The sequence below is a fragment of the Cupressus sempervirens genome, chromosome 5 (genome assembly GCF_028749045.1).
Source record: "Cupressus sempervirens isolate cs-2001-9-10 chromosome 5, ASM2874904v1, whole genome shotgun sequence".
Classification (NCBI taxonomy): Eukaryota; Viridiplantae; Streptophyta; class Pinopsida; order Cupressales; family Cupressaceae; genus Cupressus; species Cupressus sempervirens.
In genome coordinates, this window is record NC_143122.1 from 1,042,848,925 (window position 1) to 1,042,867,650 (window position 18,726).

The window sequence follows — 18,726 nt, forward strand, 5'->3', positions numbered from 1 at the left end:
ACTTAGCACGATACTACAGATATGTACTCATAGAATCACCTAAAGAATATAAGAAAAAATCTACAAAGAACAAACAAGAAGAACTTATATTTGTATGGAGAAAGAAGAACTACAAAAGTTTGGAGAAGGAAGATAACTATAAGAAAAGGAGAAACAAAAGCAAGTGCTACTTGCAGCTTAGACACCTCCAAGTTAAGAGGAGATGCATAAGTTCAGGGAGATATACATATGAGATGTCTACTAATCCCTTGGAGATAAGAATGAGATAGTTAATGTCTTGAAGATGGAAAGTTGATTGCATTGATGTCAAAGATTACAAGAGGAACATTACATGCATTAATGGCAATGCTTGAGCATGCAGAATCATTGAAGAATCCTTCTTAGGGGGAGTATCAGAGAACCTTTAAAGGGGGAGCTATATATCCATATGTATTTGATAATGAAGCATGCATTTAGATCAGCATCCCTTTGCCATTGATGTCAAAAGGGAGGGAGATAAAGAAAGCAAGAGAGTTGGAAGAGATGAAGAAGTATTGCCATCAAACACAAGCATTGATGTTTCATACCATACAAAAATTTTCTTCCATCAGCAAGACATACGCCAGCACTACCACATACCTTTTCTTCTTCCTTCATTAGGGGATTGAACTTGTGACGAACTCCATTCTTCGTCTAGGAATATGTGTTGGTATGACCATTGTGTATAACATGTTTGTCGTACTGCCACAACCTTCCCAAAAACATATGACATGCATCCACTGGAATTATGTCACACTGTACCTCATTGTGGTAGCTTCCAATCTTGAACTTCACCAAGCACTATTCACTGACTAGGGCCTTATGGTCATCCTGCACTCGGGCAATCTGGTATGGATGTGGGTGTTTCTCCCTTTTGAGCTTTAATTTTGTAACCATCTCCTCTAACACCAAATTGTCAGTACTCCCACCATCGATAATCGCATCACAACATTTACCCTCACACTTGCACCTAGTACGGAACAAACTCCTCCTTTGTCCAGGTTCATTCTCACCACTCAACAAGTCTCTCCTGTTAAATAGGACTTCTCCACTTTCTGCATCCTCTAAATGTGATGACTTGGCATCTTATCCACGTGTGCAACGCTTGCCTAGCCTTCAACTCTCCTGTTTGTCCTTCCTTGGCATTGAGGGCATTCATTAGCTCAATGGCCTTCTTCTCCAGTGTGAAAACCTGTTCCACGGAAGCCTCCTCTTGCTCTTCCTCGTTGGTCTCCATAATTTTGATCACAAGAACAGTTGAAATGCTCATTCCTCTAATCTTAGTTGGTACCTACATCTTCATTTTTCTTTGGGTCCTCATTTCGGCCTCCAAAAGACCTACCACCACCCCTTCCTCCTTGTGCTCGCCCTCTTTTCTTTCAATCAAACCTCTTGGTTAGCTCCTCCTCAACTCTCTAGGCAAATTGGTATGTCTCTTCAATGTTGCTCATTCTAACTAGACTTGGCTCCTCCTGAACCCATTAAGGTATGGGCGAACTCCTCCTCATTAGCTTTTGCATGTCTTGTCCCCATAAGGACTCGGTAGAACTCATCTGTATATTCTTGGATAGATTTTCTCGCTTGCTTTAACTGTTGTGATTTCTTGAACAAATCAAGCTCATAGTCAACAGGAATAAACTGCTTCTTTAGTTTGTCCACCATGTGATCCCACCTTGTGATTTTCTCTTTTCCTCTTCTATTCCGCTCGAATTGAATCTCCTACCACCAAATTTTTACATGACCCTTCAATTTGGCCTTTGCAAACTTGAACCTATTAGGATCCTCAATATCTTTATCATATTCCTCTAAATCATTGATCCAATCGATCAACTTCTCTAGGTTAAGATTTTCCAAAAATGTGGGGACCTCAATCTTAGGTCTTTTTTCAATCTTGGAAAGGGCCCTGAAAAGCCTTTCCTCCTCTCAGTTCAGTACTTCGCCTTCCCCTTCCTGATCAACATTTCCTTCCTCTTTGACTTCAACCTCACTTCCATCTCTAATGGCAAGATTCATCCCTCTACCAATCTCTTCTTGCAATGCTTGCACCTGTCTCTAGAGGACTCTAAGCTCAAGTGGCACTCCTCCAGCTCCAACTCTTCCACCACGATCCCTTCATGGAGGCAATTTTATAACTTTTTCACAACCCACAACCACATTCCTAGTGTAAACTGCCTCACAGTCTACACATTCAGGAACTCCTACTCTAATACCACTTGATGAGGGCACAATTTGAGAGAAAATGAACACAAAAAAAAGGAAACTTATATTATTTGAAATGAAAAGCTACTACTTGCATTATAGTAAAAACAGACTCAACTAGATGCCCTATGGAGTACAATACTATCAGATTCTAGACAAAAACTCTTCTCACAGTACCTTCTCCCAAACTCCACCAGAAACTACCTTTACACCTCCACAATGGACCTTAAGTAGCTTGTCTTAGGTTCAAGGTTATGAATACAATTTACATTTAGACATTTGGTGGTCAGCCCCAAAACAAAGGTTCTAGAATTCAAATTAGAAGTCAGTGCAAAAATAGAAGCTTCCAAAAAAAATGGTCCAACTTCCGAGAGGCATAACTTTTGATCCCAGACTCTGATTACGAAACATTTAAGTTTCTAGAAAGCTCTCTGAGCGCTCTATAGCCTTCTGAACAACCTTGGGCCGCCTCCCATTTTTCACGATCGTACGAGGCTATTTAGTGCCTCAAATCTAGCTCCAACGTGTTTCTAGGAGGTCTCCAAGCAACTTAAAACTGCAACAACTTTCAAACCGTGAATCCTTCTAATCTAGTTCTTTTTCTGAAGGGCATGAATTTCAATTACATCCTTCCCTCCAACTTACACCCTCTTATTCGTCATAATTATGGCTCTTTTACAAATTATTGCTTTTTTTTGCATTTGCACGTACCGTAAGGTGCACCAAAATACTAACTCGGAAAGTAATAATGAAAATTTGAGAGCTGAAAATTTCTATTTTGCCCAAATGGGTATCCTGAAATGCAAACATACTATACAAAAACTATCCCTAAACATATTTTTGGGTCATACAGGATTGCCCTAGCACTAATGGATGCTCCTGCATCACAACTGATATAGTGACTAAGAGCATAGTCACACTTTCTATAGCAAGAAAAACTCAATGAAGCCAATCATCAACCAACTTGTTCAATACCATGGATAGAGTAAGAAACTCCGATTCAATTAAAATTAAGGATTTGTTATTTATGAAGATCATTCTTCAAGCTAAATAAATTAAAGATCATTCCAAATCTTGTGGTCATCCCTAAACACCTTTCTAAAGATTTCTCTATAATGTATATACACTAACCAGACTAAGGAGGAAAGCACAAGATGCTGGTCATAAAGCTTTGAAGTATCTGAGAAAATGAAAGCCCGACTTCAGAATAGAAAAGCTCAATTTCCAAGCACAAAACCAATTTCTATGTGCTTTGATTCCCTGGCACTGTGAGAATACCGATAATATTGGTTCAAGAAATGCAAGATGACAGATATATAGAACAATGATAACACAAAATAAGACAATGATGGTATGAAATAGACGGCAACATGTCCATATTAATGAAGCGACAAGTATCTAAGCAACAATAATTAAAAAGCATAGTCAACTTCATTAAAGACAAATCTTACTATTATTATGTCAGAAAATTTTATTACTGAATATGTTCGACTTCCTTGAAGATGGCTTTAATTAATAGAGAATTCACAGATATCATGTAAGCAACACAAAAGACAGCGAGTCATTAATAATGACAAATATATCAATGTTGGACGAGACAAAAGAGGACAAGGCAGCATGAAAATTGTATGTACCGACTAGGTTGCCTTTCGGCATCTTATGTGCATGAAGGATAGGATATATTTTCTTTTGACTTAATATGCCAACCACACATGTTTGACCAGACCGAACACATTGACAATATAGGAACATTGATTGGTTATACAAGTCAGAAAATCATTAGGAAGCAACTTCATTAACGTCAGTAATCTTTGAACAGAAAATATGATGACGAGGATTATGGCAGATCATTTATATTCTGAAGAGCAAACGATTATATTGAGAGGGGGGGAGGTGAATAAGTATAATAACAACTTTTCAATTTAAAACTTCTATCCACACAATAACTTCAAATACTGAAATAAACAATTGTGCACATGAACACGGTGACAGAACGATTTACGTGGAAACCCAATGTGGGAAAAACCCACAGCAAAATAATTGCTCTCTATAAACTTTTTCTTTTTACAATGATTCAGACGCACCAACCTACTAGAGGCTGCATCCTCTATGTTTATCAGCACTGATTACTAGAAGTACCAACTCCCGCACTTCATAGGCACCGACCTATTGGAAGCACCAACTCCCACTACTTGTCTTCGCGAGCACCAACCCACTGCACTTAAATTTGATTTTCTACCTCTTTTTTTGCTGCTCTCTCAACTAATGATGGATGCAATATGTCCTCTCCTGTAATGTTCCCCACTTAGCCAGTTTGGAGGTATGTTGTCATTAGCCCATTCTTGTATGGTCCCGAGGGCTAACCAAGACTTCAAAAGGGATCCTGAGGTTATTTGGCCTAGTCAAATTTAATTACAGGCCAAACGGACTTCGTTTGTTGGGTTTTCAGAAAGACTTACTATTTTTAGTAAGCCAATAGGGGGATGCAGTGCCTTCAATTTTCAGTGACAGGATGAGATGCGTTTTGTTGGGCTCTTTCTGATGAGCTATTATATGTGGAATTTCGAGTTTATTTGGTATATTATTTTAATGTTTGGAGTTACAACGGTAAAGTGACTATTTAAATTAAATATTATAATGTTTCATAAAGTCACTTTATAAAAATCAAGAGTCCCCCTTTTGAGTACATACATGGACTTTGTTAAAAGAAAAAAAGAAGTAATATTAAAAGTAATGTATTATCCCACATTGGCAAGACGGAAGCATGGAGCAAGTGAAGAAGGGATTAAAAGAAAAAGGATAGCTCTCATTTATTCATGCTTGGAAATATCAAAGAAATTGGAGAATTTTCTGAAAATTATGTCTCTATAGTTTGAAGGACGAAATCCCTTCAAGCTGGAAATCTTGACGCCATTAAAAGATATGGTCTTGAGATTCAACATAGTAGCAATCCGAAAAAGCAAATACGAAAAAGCGGAACTAAAAAAGCAAGCTGAAAAAGCGGATACGAAAAAGCAGTCCGAAAAAGCAAAATCGAAAAAAGCAGGCCGAAAAAGCAGTTCGAAAAAAGCAAAGCAAAAGGGGCAGCATTGAAGGAAATTATTACGGCCATCTACAACCAGGTTCTTTTGTTAGTATTGTTTTTTAGGGTGTTATAAGCTTTCAGGTGTAAGTGTGCATTATACCAGCATTATCATTTTGTAATCCATGTAAATGCCAAAGTGTTGGCCATATTTCATGAGCATTGTAATTTTCATTGCAATTAAGAAGATAATAGTTGTTGGTGTCATTTAAGCAATTTAATATCATTATTTATCAGCTAGTTAGTTTGCATACCAACTATTTGTAAAAATGTCAGTTCGCTGTAGGTGTTCATTTCGCATGCTTAGATCATATATATGCACTGAACATTGTCAAAATTAGTAGCACACTCATGTTAGGTCAATGTGTAGTCCATTGTAGTCTTCTAGCACAAGATTCTCATTGATGCAAATTGAAGAAAAAGTCATTTGAAGCTAGCTGAAATACTATATCAGTCATACGTTCCTTGCATGTGAATTGTTTGATGAAATTCCTTGAGCTTTCATTAGTTTTTTTTGAGGGCAGATTTGAGGAGGGTTATTACAGTGGTATCAGAGCTATAAGTCCTGCCATCCTGTGGAGGTCTTATAGGGAATTTAGAACAGCCAGATAGAGGGGAAAGTGTTTGATGAAATGTCAAAACACTAGAATCAGAGCATTTATGTTTGAGCATGCGACAGGGGCCTTATAATTTCCGCAATACCAAAGCAAGACAACATAGGATTTCAGACCTGCAGAGCAAACAACCTAGTTCATCCGTGCAGGTGGACATAGAATCCAGTCATACAGACACAGAGGAGATATTCTTTGATCAAGGTGGCAATATGGGAGACAGGAATGCTCGGGATCCTGGAGAGGAAAGATTCTTACAGTTATTAGAGACCTTGGCACAGGAGCGATTAGTAGAACTGAGGGCGCAGGAACAAAATCAGAGAATGGAGCTTATGATGCAGATAATGGCTCGTCAAATGGGGTTGAATGCTAACATGGGTGGAGGAAATAATTAGAATGGTAATAATCAAAATGGTAACAATCAGAATGGGAACAATCAGGATGGGACACATAATGGAGGTGAACAAGTTGGGAACAATTCCAGTCATGCACCCCAGCAAGCTAGGATAGTGAGTTCAAGGCCCATGATTCCCACATTTCGTCCTAGAGCCCCAGAGCAGCCCGTACCAGAGCCCTAGATCACTGATATACAAGACTAGTTGAGAAGAGATTGGGAGGCCGGAGGTCCAGATTTTACTGCTGCAATTACCTTTAGGGAGTATATGGATGTGCGGATGAAACATATGCCACGTGGACATGACAGGAACCAGAGCTATGAGCTACGGAAGAAAGTAGGGAAACTTCAGTTACCATATTATGATGGCTCGGGGAAGTCTACAACAAGAGCTTGGGTTCAAAAGCTTGATATATACTTTCAATTGAAACCTATGCCTGAGGAAGAAGCTATTAAGTATGCAGCAATTCATCTGGATGGGTTAGCACACGAGTGGTGGCATCATGGTATGGTCACTATGGGTCATGCACACATTACCTCATATGTGGAGTTTACGGAGAGACTGATTGAACGTTTTGATAGGAAGGATCCAGAACTCCATTTCAAGGAGTTAGCTCAACTTAAACAATGGGGATCATTGGAAACATACATTTCAGAATTCTAGAAACTTGCAGTGTTAGTAACAGATGTATCTGAACGGAGGATACTGATTCTATTTATGGATGGGTTAGCTGATCCGTTGAGAGGGTGGATTAAAGCTCTCAACCCTCCCACTTTGTAGGAAGCCATTAAGAAAGCTCGTGACATGGATTCCTCTTCAGCTTCTAAAAATAAATTCCAGGCAAAGAGTTTCCCTTCGAGGAAAGATAAGGACAGTAAACCTTTTCACAGAGAGGATCAGCCACATAAGAAGGAAAGTAAGAGGTTGGACAATGAGACACTTAATGATCTCAGGAAGAAGAAGCTTTGTTTTCATTGCAGGGAGCCTTGGGATTTGTCACATAAGTGTCCATTGAAAGCAAAAGCACAACAAATGGAGTACTTTTCAGCCGAAGAGTCAGTGGATGGAGATTTAGAGCAGTCATCAGAATCAGATGGAGATGATAATTCTTCACATGAGGAAGCACACAGTGATAGCACGATAGCTCAGTTGTCCAGTATACAAGAGGCCGTCACTTTCAGAGTTAGGGGAACTTTGGATGGGCAAAGATTTGTGGCACTCATTGATACAGGGGCAACACATAACTTCATTGATGAAAAGTTTGTGACACACAGAGGGCTACATACAGAAGAGCATAGGGGATTTAAGGTGATGGTTGCCGGTGGCTTCAAAATCGATTGTACCAAGAAAATCTCCAACTTGCAGCTTCATTTGGGAGATTATGACATGGTGGGAGATTTCTTTGTTGTCAACATTGGTGATCAGGATATGGTGCTTGGGATGAATTGGATGAAATCTCTGGAAGAGTTTACATTTAACCTCCAGAAAATGGAAATGAGGTTTGAGACAAATGGTAAAAAGATAGTACTCAGAGGTTTGTCAGATGGGAGACTACAAGTGGTGTCACTCAAGCGGATGCAGAGTTTCTTCAGACACGACCAGGTGCAGTGGACAACAGAATTCAGAGTAATGCCTGAGGTGACAGAGCAACATAAACAGGAGTATCCACCTAATGTACAAAAAATAATAACCAAACATACTAAGGTGTTTGGTGAGATACCTCCAGGGAGACCCCCGAATAGGGGAATCAAGCATGTTATTGAGTTAGAGGAAGGGGCTAAGCCCCAGTCATCATCACACCCTACCGCCATCCAAAGAGATATAAAGATGAAATAGAAAAGGCAATCAAGGAGTTGATTGACATGGGGCACATACGACCAAGCAAGAGTCCTTTCGCTTCTTCAGTAGTATTGGTGAAGAAGAAGGATGGTACAATGAGGATGTGCATTGATTATAGGGAACTAAACAAGAAGACAATCAAGAACCGATACCCTATTCCGTGCATCGATGAGCTTATTGATGAATTGCACGGTGCCTGCTACTTCTCTAAGATTGATTTGAGATCCGGCTACCACCAAATATGGGTTAGAGAGGTGGATGTGGAGAAGACAGCTTTTAGATGCCACTATGGACATTTTGAGTTCTTAGTCATGCCCTTTGGGTTGACTAATGCCCCCGCCACTTTCCAGTCCTGTATGAATAGAGTATTCAGAGATCAGTTGAGGAAGTTTGTGTTGATCTTTTTTGATGATATACTGATATACAGCCGTACTTGGGAGGAACATTTGAATCATATTGATGCAGTGCTCAACATTCTAGAGAGGGAGTCATTATATGCCAAGATGAGTAAATGCGAGTTCGGGATGACAAAGTTGCTCTATCTAGGGCATATTATTAGTGCAAGAAGTGTTCGGGTTGACCCAGACAAGATCAGGGCCATTCTAGATTGGCCACCGTCGAGGAACACTTCACAACTCAAGGGATTTCTAGGGCTTTGCGGGTTCTACCGCAGATTTGTGAAGGGATTTTCACAGATAGCAGCACCACTTACAGATTTGACACAGAGAGACAGTTTCAAGTGGTCAGAGAAGGCTCAGGATTGTTTTGACAGGTTCAAGGAGCTGATGAGTACATGCCCTATTTTAGCCATTCCAGATTTCACCAGGCCTTTTGAGCTGCAGTGTGATACCTCAGGAGAGGGCGTAGGAGCTGTCCTCATGCAGGACAAACATCCCATCACATATGAGAGCAGGAAATTACGAGGTGTTGAGAGAACTTACAGCATCTATGACAAAGAAATGCTAGCAATCATGCACGCGCTAGCTAAGTTCAAGCAATACTTAGCAGGGAGCCGATTTACAGTTAAAACAGATCATAACAGCTTGAAACATTTCTTTGGACAGAAGGATCTCAATGACAGGCAACAGAATTGGGTGAGTAAGTTACAAGCTTATGATTTTGACATAGTCTATGTCAAAGGGAAGAAAAATTTCGTCGTAGATGCTTTATCCAGAAGGCCTCATTTGCTTGCTGTTGGGATAGTCATGAACGATTGGAGAGAGTTGATCTTGGCAGAGTATGCCAAGGATAGTTGGGCATCTAGTGTTATTGAAGGAACTATTCAGGATAGTCGATATACTATTATAAATGATTTGATCATCTACAAGGAAAGGATTTATTTAGTACCCGGGTCTGTTATGAAGCAGTAGATTTTGAGGGCATTTCATGATTCACCATTGGCAGGACATCCCGAATTCTTTAAGACATATCGGCAGGTGAGAGAGCGCTTCACTTGGAAAGGACTCAAAACAAAGGTGCTTCAGTTTGTTAGGGAGTGCCCAGTATGTCAGCAGAACAAACAGGAACATTCCCTTCCAGGTGGTTTACTACAGCCCCTACCCATATCAGAGAAGAAGTGGGATAGCATTTCCATGGATTTCATTACAGGCCTCCCCAAGGTATATGGTTGGGATTGTATTTTTGTTGTGGTAGACAGATTGACGAAATTTGCACATTTCTTTGCAATTTCGTCCACATATTCAGCAGTACAGACAGCAGAGCTATTCTTTTGAGAGGTATTTAGATTACATGGGATGCACAGAACATAGTCAACAACAGGATAGTAGGTTTATGAGCCACTTTTGGCAGGAGTTGTTCAGGTTGTGTGGAACAGAGCTAACTCCAAGTACCAGTTACCACCCCCAAACTGATGGGTAGACAGAGATAGTGAATAAATGGGTTGAGGGGTACCTTCGAAACTACATTGCAGGAGAGCAGAAGGCTTGGGTGAAGTGGCTGCATCTAGGGGAGTACTACTATAACACCTCTTTCCATATGTCTATTCAAATGTCCCCTTTCATGGCACTGTACGGGTATGATGCTCCTAATTTTCTGGATTTGTTATTTGGGGACAGTAGGGTGCCTAAGGCCAAGGATATATTGCAGGAGTGTCAGGACATTATGCGATCCTTGAAGGAAAATTTGCAAAGGGCACAAAATCAGCAGAAGCAATATGCTGATCAGCATAGGGTTGAGAGATCTTTCGAGGTAGGAGACATGGTGTACCTCTTGTTACAGCCGTATAAACAGTCCTCTCTCAAGAGGAGTGGAGCAGAGAAATTGAAACCACGCTACTATGAACCATTCAAAGTAATCAGGAGAGTGGGTGAGGTAGCTTATGAGATGGAGCTGCCTGAAGACAGTTAAGTGCATAAAGTGTTCCATGTGTCACGCCTTAAGAAGGCATTGGGGCATAATGTGGTGCCTTCAGTAGTATTGCCACCTCTCGATGATGAGGGAAAGCTTATCTTGATTCTCGAGGCTATACTTGACTCCAAGGAGAGGGTGCTTCGCAGGTGGACTATCAGGGAGCACCTAGTAAAGTGGAGGAACCTACCAGTTGAGGATGCGACATGGGAGGCAGAGGAGATTATTCAGCATCCTGAGTTGATATTGCTTGGGGACAAGCAATTTCAAGAGGGGCGGACTGTAATGTCCCCCACTTAGCCAGTTTGGAGGTATGTTGTCGTTAGCCCTTTCTTGTATGGTCCCAAGGGCTAACCAGGACTTCAAAAGGGATCCTGAGGTTATTTGGCCTAGTCAAATTTAATTACAAGCCAAACGGAGTTCGTTTGTTGGGTTTTCAGAAAGACTTACTATTTTTAGTAAGCCAATAGGGGGATGCAGTGCCTTCAATTTTCAATATTAGGATGAGATGTGTTTTGTTGGGCTCTTTCTGATGAGCTATTATATGTGGGATTTCGAGTTTATTTGGTATATTATTTTAATGTTTGAAGTTACAACGGTAAAGTGACTATTTAAATTAAGTATTATAATGTTTCATAAAGTCACTTTATAAAAATCAAGAGTCCCCCTTTTGAGTACATACATGGACTTTGTAAAAAGAAAAAAAGAAGTAATATTAAAAGTCATGTATTATCTCACATTGGCAAGACGAAAGCATGGAGCAAGTGAGGAAGGGATTAAAAGAAAGAGAATAGCTCTCATTTATTCATGCTTGGAAATATCAAAGAAATTGGAGAATTTTCTGAAAATTATGTCTCTATAGTTTGAAGGACGAAATCCCTTCAAGCTGGAAATCTTGACGCCATTGAAAGATATGGTCTTGAGATTCAAAATAGTAGCAATCCGAAAAAGCAAATACGAAAAAGTAGTCTGATAAAGCGAAACCGAAAAAGCAGGCTGAAAAAGCGGATACGAAAAAGCAGTCCGAAAAAGCAGAATCGAAAAAAGCAGTTCGAAAAAAGCAAAGCAGAAGGGGCAGCATTGAAGGAAATTATTACGGCCATCTACAACCAGGTTCTTTTGTTAGTATTGCTTTTTAGGGTGTTATAAGCTTTCAGCTGTAAGTGTGCATTATACCAGCATTATCATTTTGTAATCCATGTAAATGCCAAAGTGTTGGCCATATTTCATGAGCATTGTAATTTTCATTGCAATCAAGAAGATAATAGTTGTTGGTGTCATTTAAGCAATTTAATATCATTATTTATCAGCTAGTTAGTTTGCATACCAACTATTTGTAAAAATGTCAGTTGGCTGTAGGTGTTCATTTCGCATGCTTAGATCATATATATGCACTGAATATTGTCAAAATTAGTAGCACACTCATGTTAGGTCAATGTGTAGTCCATTGTAGTCTTCTAGCACAAGATTCTCATTGATGCAAATTGAAGAAAAAGTCATTTGAAGCTAGCTGAAATACTATATCAGTCATACGTCCCTTCCATGTGAATTGTTTGATGAAATTCCTTGAGCTTTCATCAGTTTTTTTTGAGGGAAGATTTGAGGAGGGTTATTACATCTCCTTAATCTGATGTCGGTCTCTATCTCTACAAAATATATATATATTCCTCTTCTTTTACAATTTCACACTCCTCCCTTAACTCTGGTGTATATATATACACCTAATATCAATCAGATTGAAAATCTGATTTTATATATGCATATTCCTTTTATTCCTTTTTACTCTTACTTCTTCATACTCTATTGACATACATATTTTGCAAATAATAAAATCTCCTTTTATATATATTCCTTCCAAGTAAATGGTGTGTCTTTTGACAAAGGGAAGCGCCTCTTACAAATTTCACACCTTTTCATTTTGATTAGTTTCTTTTAATCACGCCTTTCCTTTTAAACATAAATTTAGGTTATCACAATAATTTGAATAAGATAATTTTGGTTTGTCAAATATTTTTAACACTGCCATTTGTATCTTTCTTCATACTTTAGCGGGCTTTTGAAGGCTGATTAATATTTCTTTTGTTTGATTGATGAATGCTAATGGCATAGACAGTGCTTGAACATAAGTTCCACTCTGTTCAATCCATGTATTGTTACTATCACATCTTTTGTAAGATTTAATTAACAAAACACATAATCTATATTTTATTTCGTCGTTGTCATTTTTTCTTGTTATCGCTGTCATACTCACATACCTTCGTAAATCTTTGACGGCTCATATATTTTGTTTTGTTTATGACGTTATTGGCTGTCATTGGCTACCACTGATCATTTTTAGTTTCTCTGTCTTTACAAAAGTTGTCCATCACAATAGCAATCGCTGCCCATCATACTCGCAATTGCAGCACATACTCAACGTTCATATTATGATGTTGCTCAAAGTATTATTTCCCTTATTCCATTGTTTGATATGTAGTGCACCTTCAAGTATTATTTGCATAACTTACATCTCCTTAACTCGTCAAATACTCTAATGCTGTTTTGCTTTTTATTTTATCGCTTCATGCAAAACTTCACGCGATGACCATTTATTGCCCCTGTTTCAGATCCAAGTCACCTTATTATTTACTATGTTGGTATGCTGACTCATTATTAAATATTTACGATTCTTTATTTAAATTTGTTTCTTTTAAACTGCATCCACAGATTTCCTCAACACAGATAATCGCAGCTTTTGTATTCATCAAAACTTTGCATCATGTTTTTATCAGGCTTCCTCAGCATAGAATCAAAGTGGCCGGTTGTTGACTTTAACTTCAATACTAGTCGATCCTTCATTATGACTTTAGTGACTGCTCAATATGAATTCCAAAAGTCGATGTTTATGATTTGTAGCTTACATCGAAATTTTCAAGCTTTTTCTTTATCATGCAAATATGTAGTCTTGATTTCTTATCTTCAGCTTTGTATACTAAATATATATATCATATATAGTTATGTTGATAATGAAATAAATATTATATTAATAATATATATTCAACTGTACATGCATTTCCTGGTTGTGTCTTTGACTTTGACATCGATGACAATATTCCATCATTTTCTTGGTTTGTGATTGATTGTGGTTATTGGCAAAGTACGGACAAACATTAAATGGGCAACTACATTTAGAGAAACAATTATTATTGGTATAAACAGCAATTATTCATTATTGCTGACTTCAGATACATGACAGTGATTTGCTTAATTAAGAGATGTGGTTTATACTTGATGGTAAAAGCAAACAGTATTTTGTTGATAAAGAGGTGTGATATTAATCAGATTTGTTAGTAAAGATTAAGGAAGAAGGTGTCTCATCGATAGTGTCTATTCAAAAGAATGTGACATTCAATATGTGTGTGTGTGTGTGTGTGTGTGTGTGTGTGTGTGTGTGTGTGAAATATGAAGTGTGTGCATGTTGGTTAACAAATTTATAACCCAACTCTATCTTTTGATGCCCAAAAAGGTGACAAATGCAAACACAGTTGAATTGATCATGCAGTAAATTGATGGTCTATCTTTTGATTCTTTTCCCTTCACTTTCAATGGATAAGGAGTTTTTTTTCCAGTTATGGTTGGCTCTTTCTGTGACCAACCATTCTTTGCCAAGTAAAGCACCGCACCCCTTCTTCTCTAGAGTGATGACAACGAAATCTAGGAAGAACAATTGTGTTCCCATCGTCACTTTCTGAGCCATGAGCGTGCCAACTGGTTTTATGCCATGGAAGGTAGGCAGCCACAGTGTTGGTTTGCCCAGAGCTTTCCATGTCTCTTCGGGGAGTACGTTGACTCCCAAACCTCCATCAACAATAGTATTAGTGAGTTTATGGCCCATAATCTCCATTTCCACTATGACAGGGGTCCTTCCCATCCCAATTGTGAACAACATTGGATCTGGGGTTGGTGGTTCCCTTCGTGGAGTATTTCTTCTTCTGACCCCTTCTTCCATGAATTTGTCTTCTCCTCGGCTGGTGTTGTTTCCTTTCATGCTAGAAATTGCTACACATAGTTGGGATAATGTTTCTAGCAAGTCGAGTGGCCTGCAACATTTGTTTAATTATGTTAGCCTCCGATGCTGAGTGTACAGGGGTATTTGTTGTCTCCTGGTTTTGTCTTTGCTCCTCTTCTACTGTCATCTGTGGCTCCTTCAATCATTCCTTTCCGGTCTGGGGATCCGGGTATGAATCCTTCTTTGCTTGTACTCTAGTAATGGACATTATTTCCTGGTCTGGTTTTGTTAATTCCAACATGTTTACTGCTTTCCCCTCCGGACAGTCAGCATCTCCGTGGTTCCTTGGTCCACACCACTGGCACAACATGCATCCACCACTTTGTTGGTTTTGGCATTCTCAGGAGAAGTGCCCCCATTCATTGCTCCTGCATTGTATCATTGGGTGGCCCTTCGCATCAGACTAGATGCGACTCTGCGGCATATTGTTATTGTTGTATCTAGTAGGTACCTAGTGCCTTTACACACTTGACAACCATTTTTGTTCAATCTTGTCCAGCTACTCTAATTATGATTCCTTGCTTTGATTATCATGGCATAATCAGTAGGACACCATTCCTTCCTCTATCTCTCCAGTCTTTGCATACATGAAGGTGGATAGCTAAGATGAACTTTGCTCTACTTTTAAAAGGGGCTTTTTCTTTGATGCCACCATCTTTGACTCTTGTATTCTCAACCATTGTCAATGCAGCCAAAATTTCATCCTTCTGCAGGCAAGCGGGATATGTCATCTAGGGGACAAATATTTGACTTGCGTTTGGTTAAGATTTTTTGTGTTGCAGTCTAGACCAGTAAAGATGGTGATAAAGGAGGCAATTGGATCTGATCATGTCAAGGCAAAAACAAGGAGTGGGATTAATTCTGATATCTCTTCTATGCTTGTCTCAAACCTCCTGGATTTCATCAAAACAGGGACTGATGAAAACATTGGCTATTCATTATGTGAACTGAAATTCAAGAGGTTAGCTTGAGAAGCCCCTTGAGGTGACTCAGGTTTTTTGTGGAAAGCCATTGCCAGTGGCTGGCTAGGAATTGTGAGGGCTGGATTCTATGAGGCTGTTAAAGAATTAGAGGTCAGATTTCAAGTACTGCTAAAGCATGTAGAAGAATGCAAAGCTTTCATGTAAAAGGTGGTGAATATTAATCTCCTGGAATTGCCCTAGCTCAGCTGAAAGATTCTGTTAAGTCTAACTCCCCTGCATATGGGTAGTTTCATAGCTGACAAGCCAAAAAAGCAATTAAAATGTTGTTGAAGAGAGCAGAATTGTTGATAGAGAATATTTGTGCCAGAAGTTCAAGAGAACCTTCTATGCCAGTGAGTCAAATTGGACAGGTTCCTTTTGATGCGCGATTTTTTTTTTGATGGTTAGTAGTTTGTTTAAGTTTTCTTCAAGATTTCAAGCTGATAACATTGGGTATGGTTCATAGTTAATCACATTTTAGTTTAATAGAAACTGCTTTGTGTGGAGAACCCATTAATAGTAGAAGGGAATCTCAGTAAATAATACTTAGCAAGCTTTAGTCTGATAAAAGCAGCCCTTTCTGTAATACTTGTTATTATCAACATATAATGGAGAGGGTCCAATTCCTCCATGTACATATCAAGAAAAAACGACATAAAAGTCAATAGCCAAAATTATGGTCAGAGAAACAAACTCATGCATTTCACTACTGATTAATTTTAACAATTGTGGAAACAGTGCAGTTGCATGTCTTTCTGCTTATGACAAATAGATATCATCTTAAACAATATCCATGATATTTAAAAGAAGAAGAATGCTGGAATAGAATAAAATTACCAATCGTACTTGAATAATGCTCTACTCAAATAAGTAGTTCCGAGATTTACAGAGTTTTTCATACACTAAGTAACATTCTAACGCACAATAATATTTGATCAAATTAAACGAATAGTATTTTATCATAAAAACATCCAGTGTCATGCACAAAACCTAACCTTCATTCCATACTCTCAATAAACAAGCAATACACTGAATAAGATATACCTTGTTAGATTCTCTCTAAGCTGCTCCTTTCTTCTAAGAAGACCAGCCACTGCAGTCAAAACTGCAATGAATTATCACTGAAAGACAACATAAAAAGAATCCATATTTCAGCCCCAGAAAAACTTACATCTAATACGTGTGGTGTCCAATCCAAGATCCTCTTGCTCAAAATTCTGTCAGCATCAAAAGAAGCTTTTTAAGTGTCCAACTACTCAATCCAAACACCTATTTTCATGTGTGGTTCTTTATCGCCATTAATAATATGTCAAATAACAGATAATCTCATGCACAAAAAGGCAGAAATTTAAAATTGCAACAACTTGTAATAAAAATTCAAGAGTTAACACATTAAATATTGAATAATAATAAGTAACATCTGACTTTGTCTAGATACCTTTTAATAATTTGATATGACCAGGAGAATAGAAAATGTATAGGATTATAGTCAAAAAACCAATCAATGCTAAAACACTCACACAATTGAATCCAGAAGCAACAAATTGATTAACTCATGAATTGCGGAAATCTACTCACTTTGAGTCAAGAATCTGTTTGTTTCAACTCGTAAAAATGAAGTCATTAGTAATAATGTTTGAAGAATATTTACATTGGTTTCCACAAATTTATTGAATAGCAGTCCCAACATCTAATTATATCTCAAAGACAGCGACAGATAGAGATTACACAAAAGAGAATTTCTGACGTTTTCCATTATGAAACTCGGCACCATGCACACATTTCTCATCCAAGTCCTCTATTCACTATTATACACTTTACATAAGGTATTTGATAAAGATATGCTCAGGCAGATAAATGTATTTGATCAAATGATACATACAACTTCCCCAGTCAATGCCCGAGCATGCTTGCGAAGTTGCTCCAAATGCTGCAAACAATGACAGCAGCAATAGTATAAGTCCTCCATTATATTATGTTTGATTGCAGCAACTTAAGCCCATTGGGGGAATACATAAATGAATAAAAATTCAAACAATAGAATATTAGTTCATAAAAATTCCAAAAATATTAAGAAACAAACAAACAAGAAAATCAATTACACTGACATGTACATTAACTTCAAATGAAAATCAGAGTGTGTGAAATCTATCACTTTCAAATTCAATACAAAAAGTGAAGAGACGTGCATATTTTCACTACCAAAAAATGAATAAAGGAAAAGATTCAAGAAAGATGGCCCTCTAAAGAGCTGCTTGGTCAAGTTGCTTGAAAGTTATATACGTTCTTCCACTAAAGAATTCATTGAAACATGCAGTACATGATAATAGTTGTCCAGAAATAGTTCTCACTAAAACAATAAATTTGAACTCGGTATGAAAAAAAATTGACCTGAAATTTAAAGTTTCTCCTTTCCTTTGAAAGAAGCCTTAAAATTTGCTAATACTATAGAACACATTCCATAATATAGATACACTATGTGTGAGACATTCAGAAATAATTAAGTGATGGTAACTGACTGTATTCTTAGTGCAGCCAACCTCCTCAAACAATGACAGACTAAATGACTGTATGCATCACCTTTTGCTCACTGGGAAGATTAAATAGAGAATTGTACAACAAATATAACCATTTTTGTAGTTGGCTATACTCTGGGCTAGGTGAGGAACTCGGAAGAAAAATTAACTTGGTTTAAAAAAATGAGATCAAACTGCTTCGGAAAACAGAGAGAAATGAAACAGTTCAATAATGTTTCAACTTCAAAGCTATCTTCCAAAGCTTGTTAAATACTTCACCCACTGTGACCTATTTTCAGTCATCTACATTGTTGTCTTTGGACCTATAGAACACATTTTAACTTATGTTTCATATTAAAACCAGCACCAAAGATAAACGGTTAATACTTGATGCAAATATCTCGTAAAACTAAACATGCAGAAAATGGATAAAACACAGCTGCAACCAGATATACTACTCAAAAATGTTGACCGCAGGAGATCTAAAAGGCCTAATTTATTAATGTTTCAAGTCTGTCCTCCAAATCTTCTTGCATATCTTCATTAAATCTAATTTACTCTGCAGGCATATTCTGTTGCTTAGGACCATAGTAAAAATATTATATGTATCAACAGCTATCTACTTCAAGACAGAAAAACATTTTGATCATTTCATTGATGTTTTCAACCTATTTCTCGGATGGTTGCAT

At 38.1% G+C, this 18,726-nt stretch overlaps 1 protein-coding gene across 1 annotated transcript in view; it reads right to left on the minus strand.

Annotated features, from left to right (window-relative positions):
• Nucleotides 1-18,726, minus strand: part of LOC149559504 (centromere protein O) — a 182,057-nt gene that overhangs the window by 146,959 nt on the left and 16,372 nt on the right. The window contains exons 2-4 of the mRNA XM_089833413.1: nt 17,404-17,451; nt 16,693-16,738; nt 16,566-16,614 (exon numbers count right to left, since the gene is read on the minus strand). Coding sequence (XP_089689539.1) covers nt 16,566-16,614; nt 16,693-16,738; nt 17,404-17,451 — 143 coding nt within the window. The remainder of the gene's footprint in view (nt 1-16,565; nt 16,615-16,692; nt 16,739-17,403; nt 17,452-18,726) is intronic.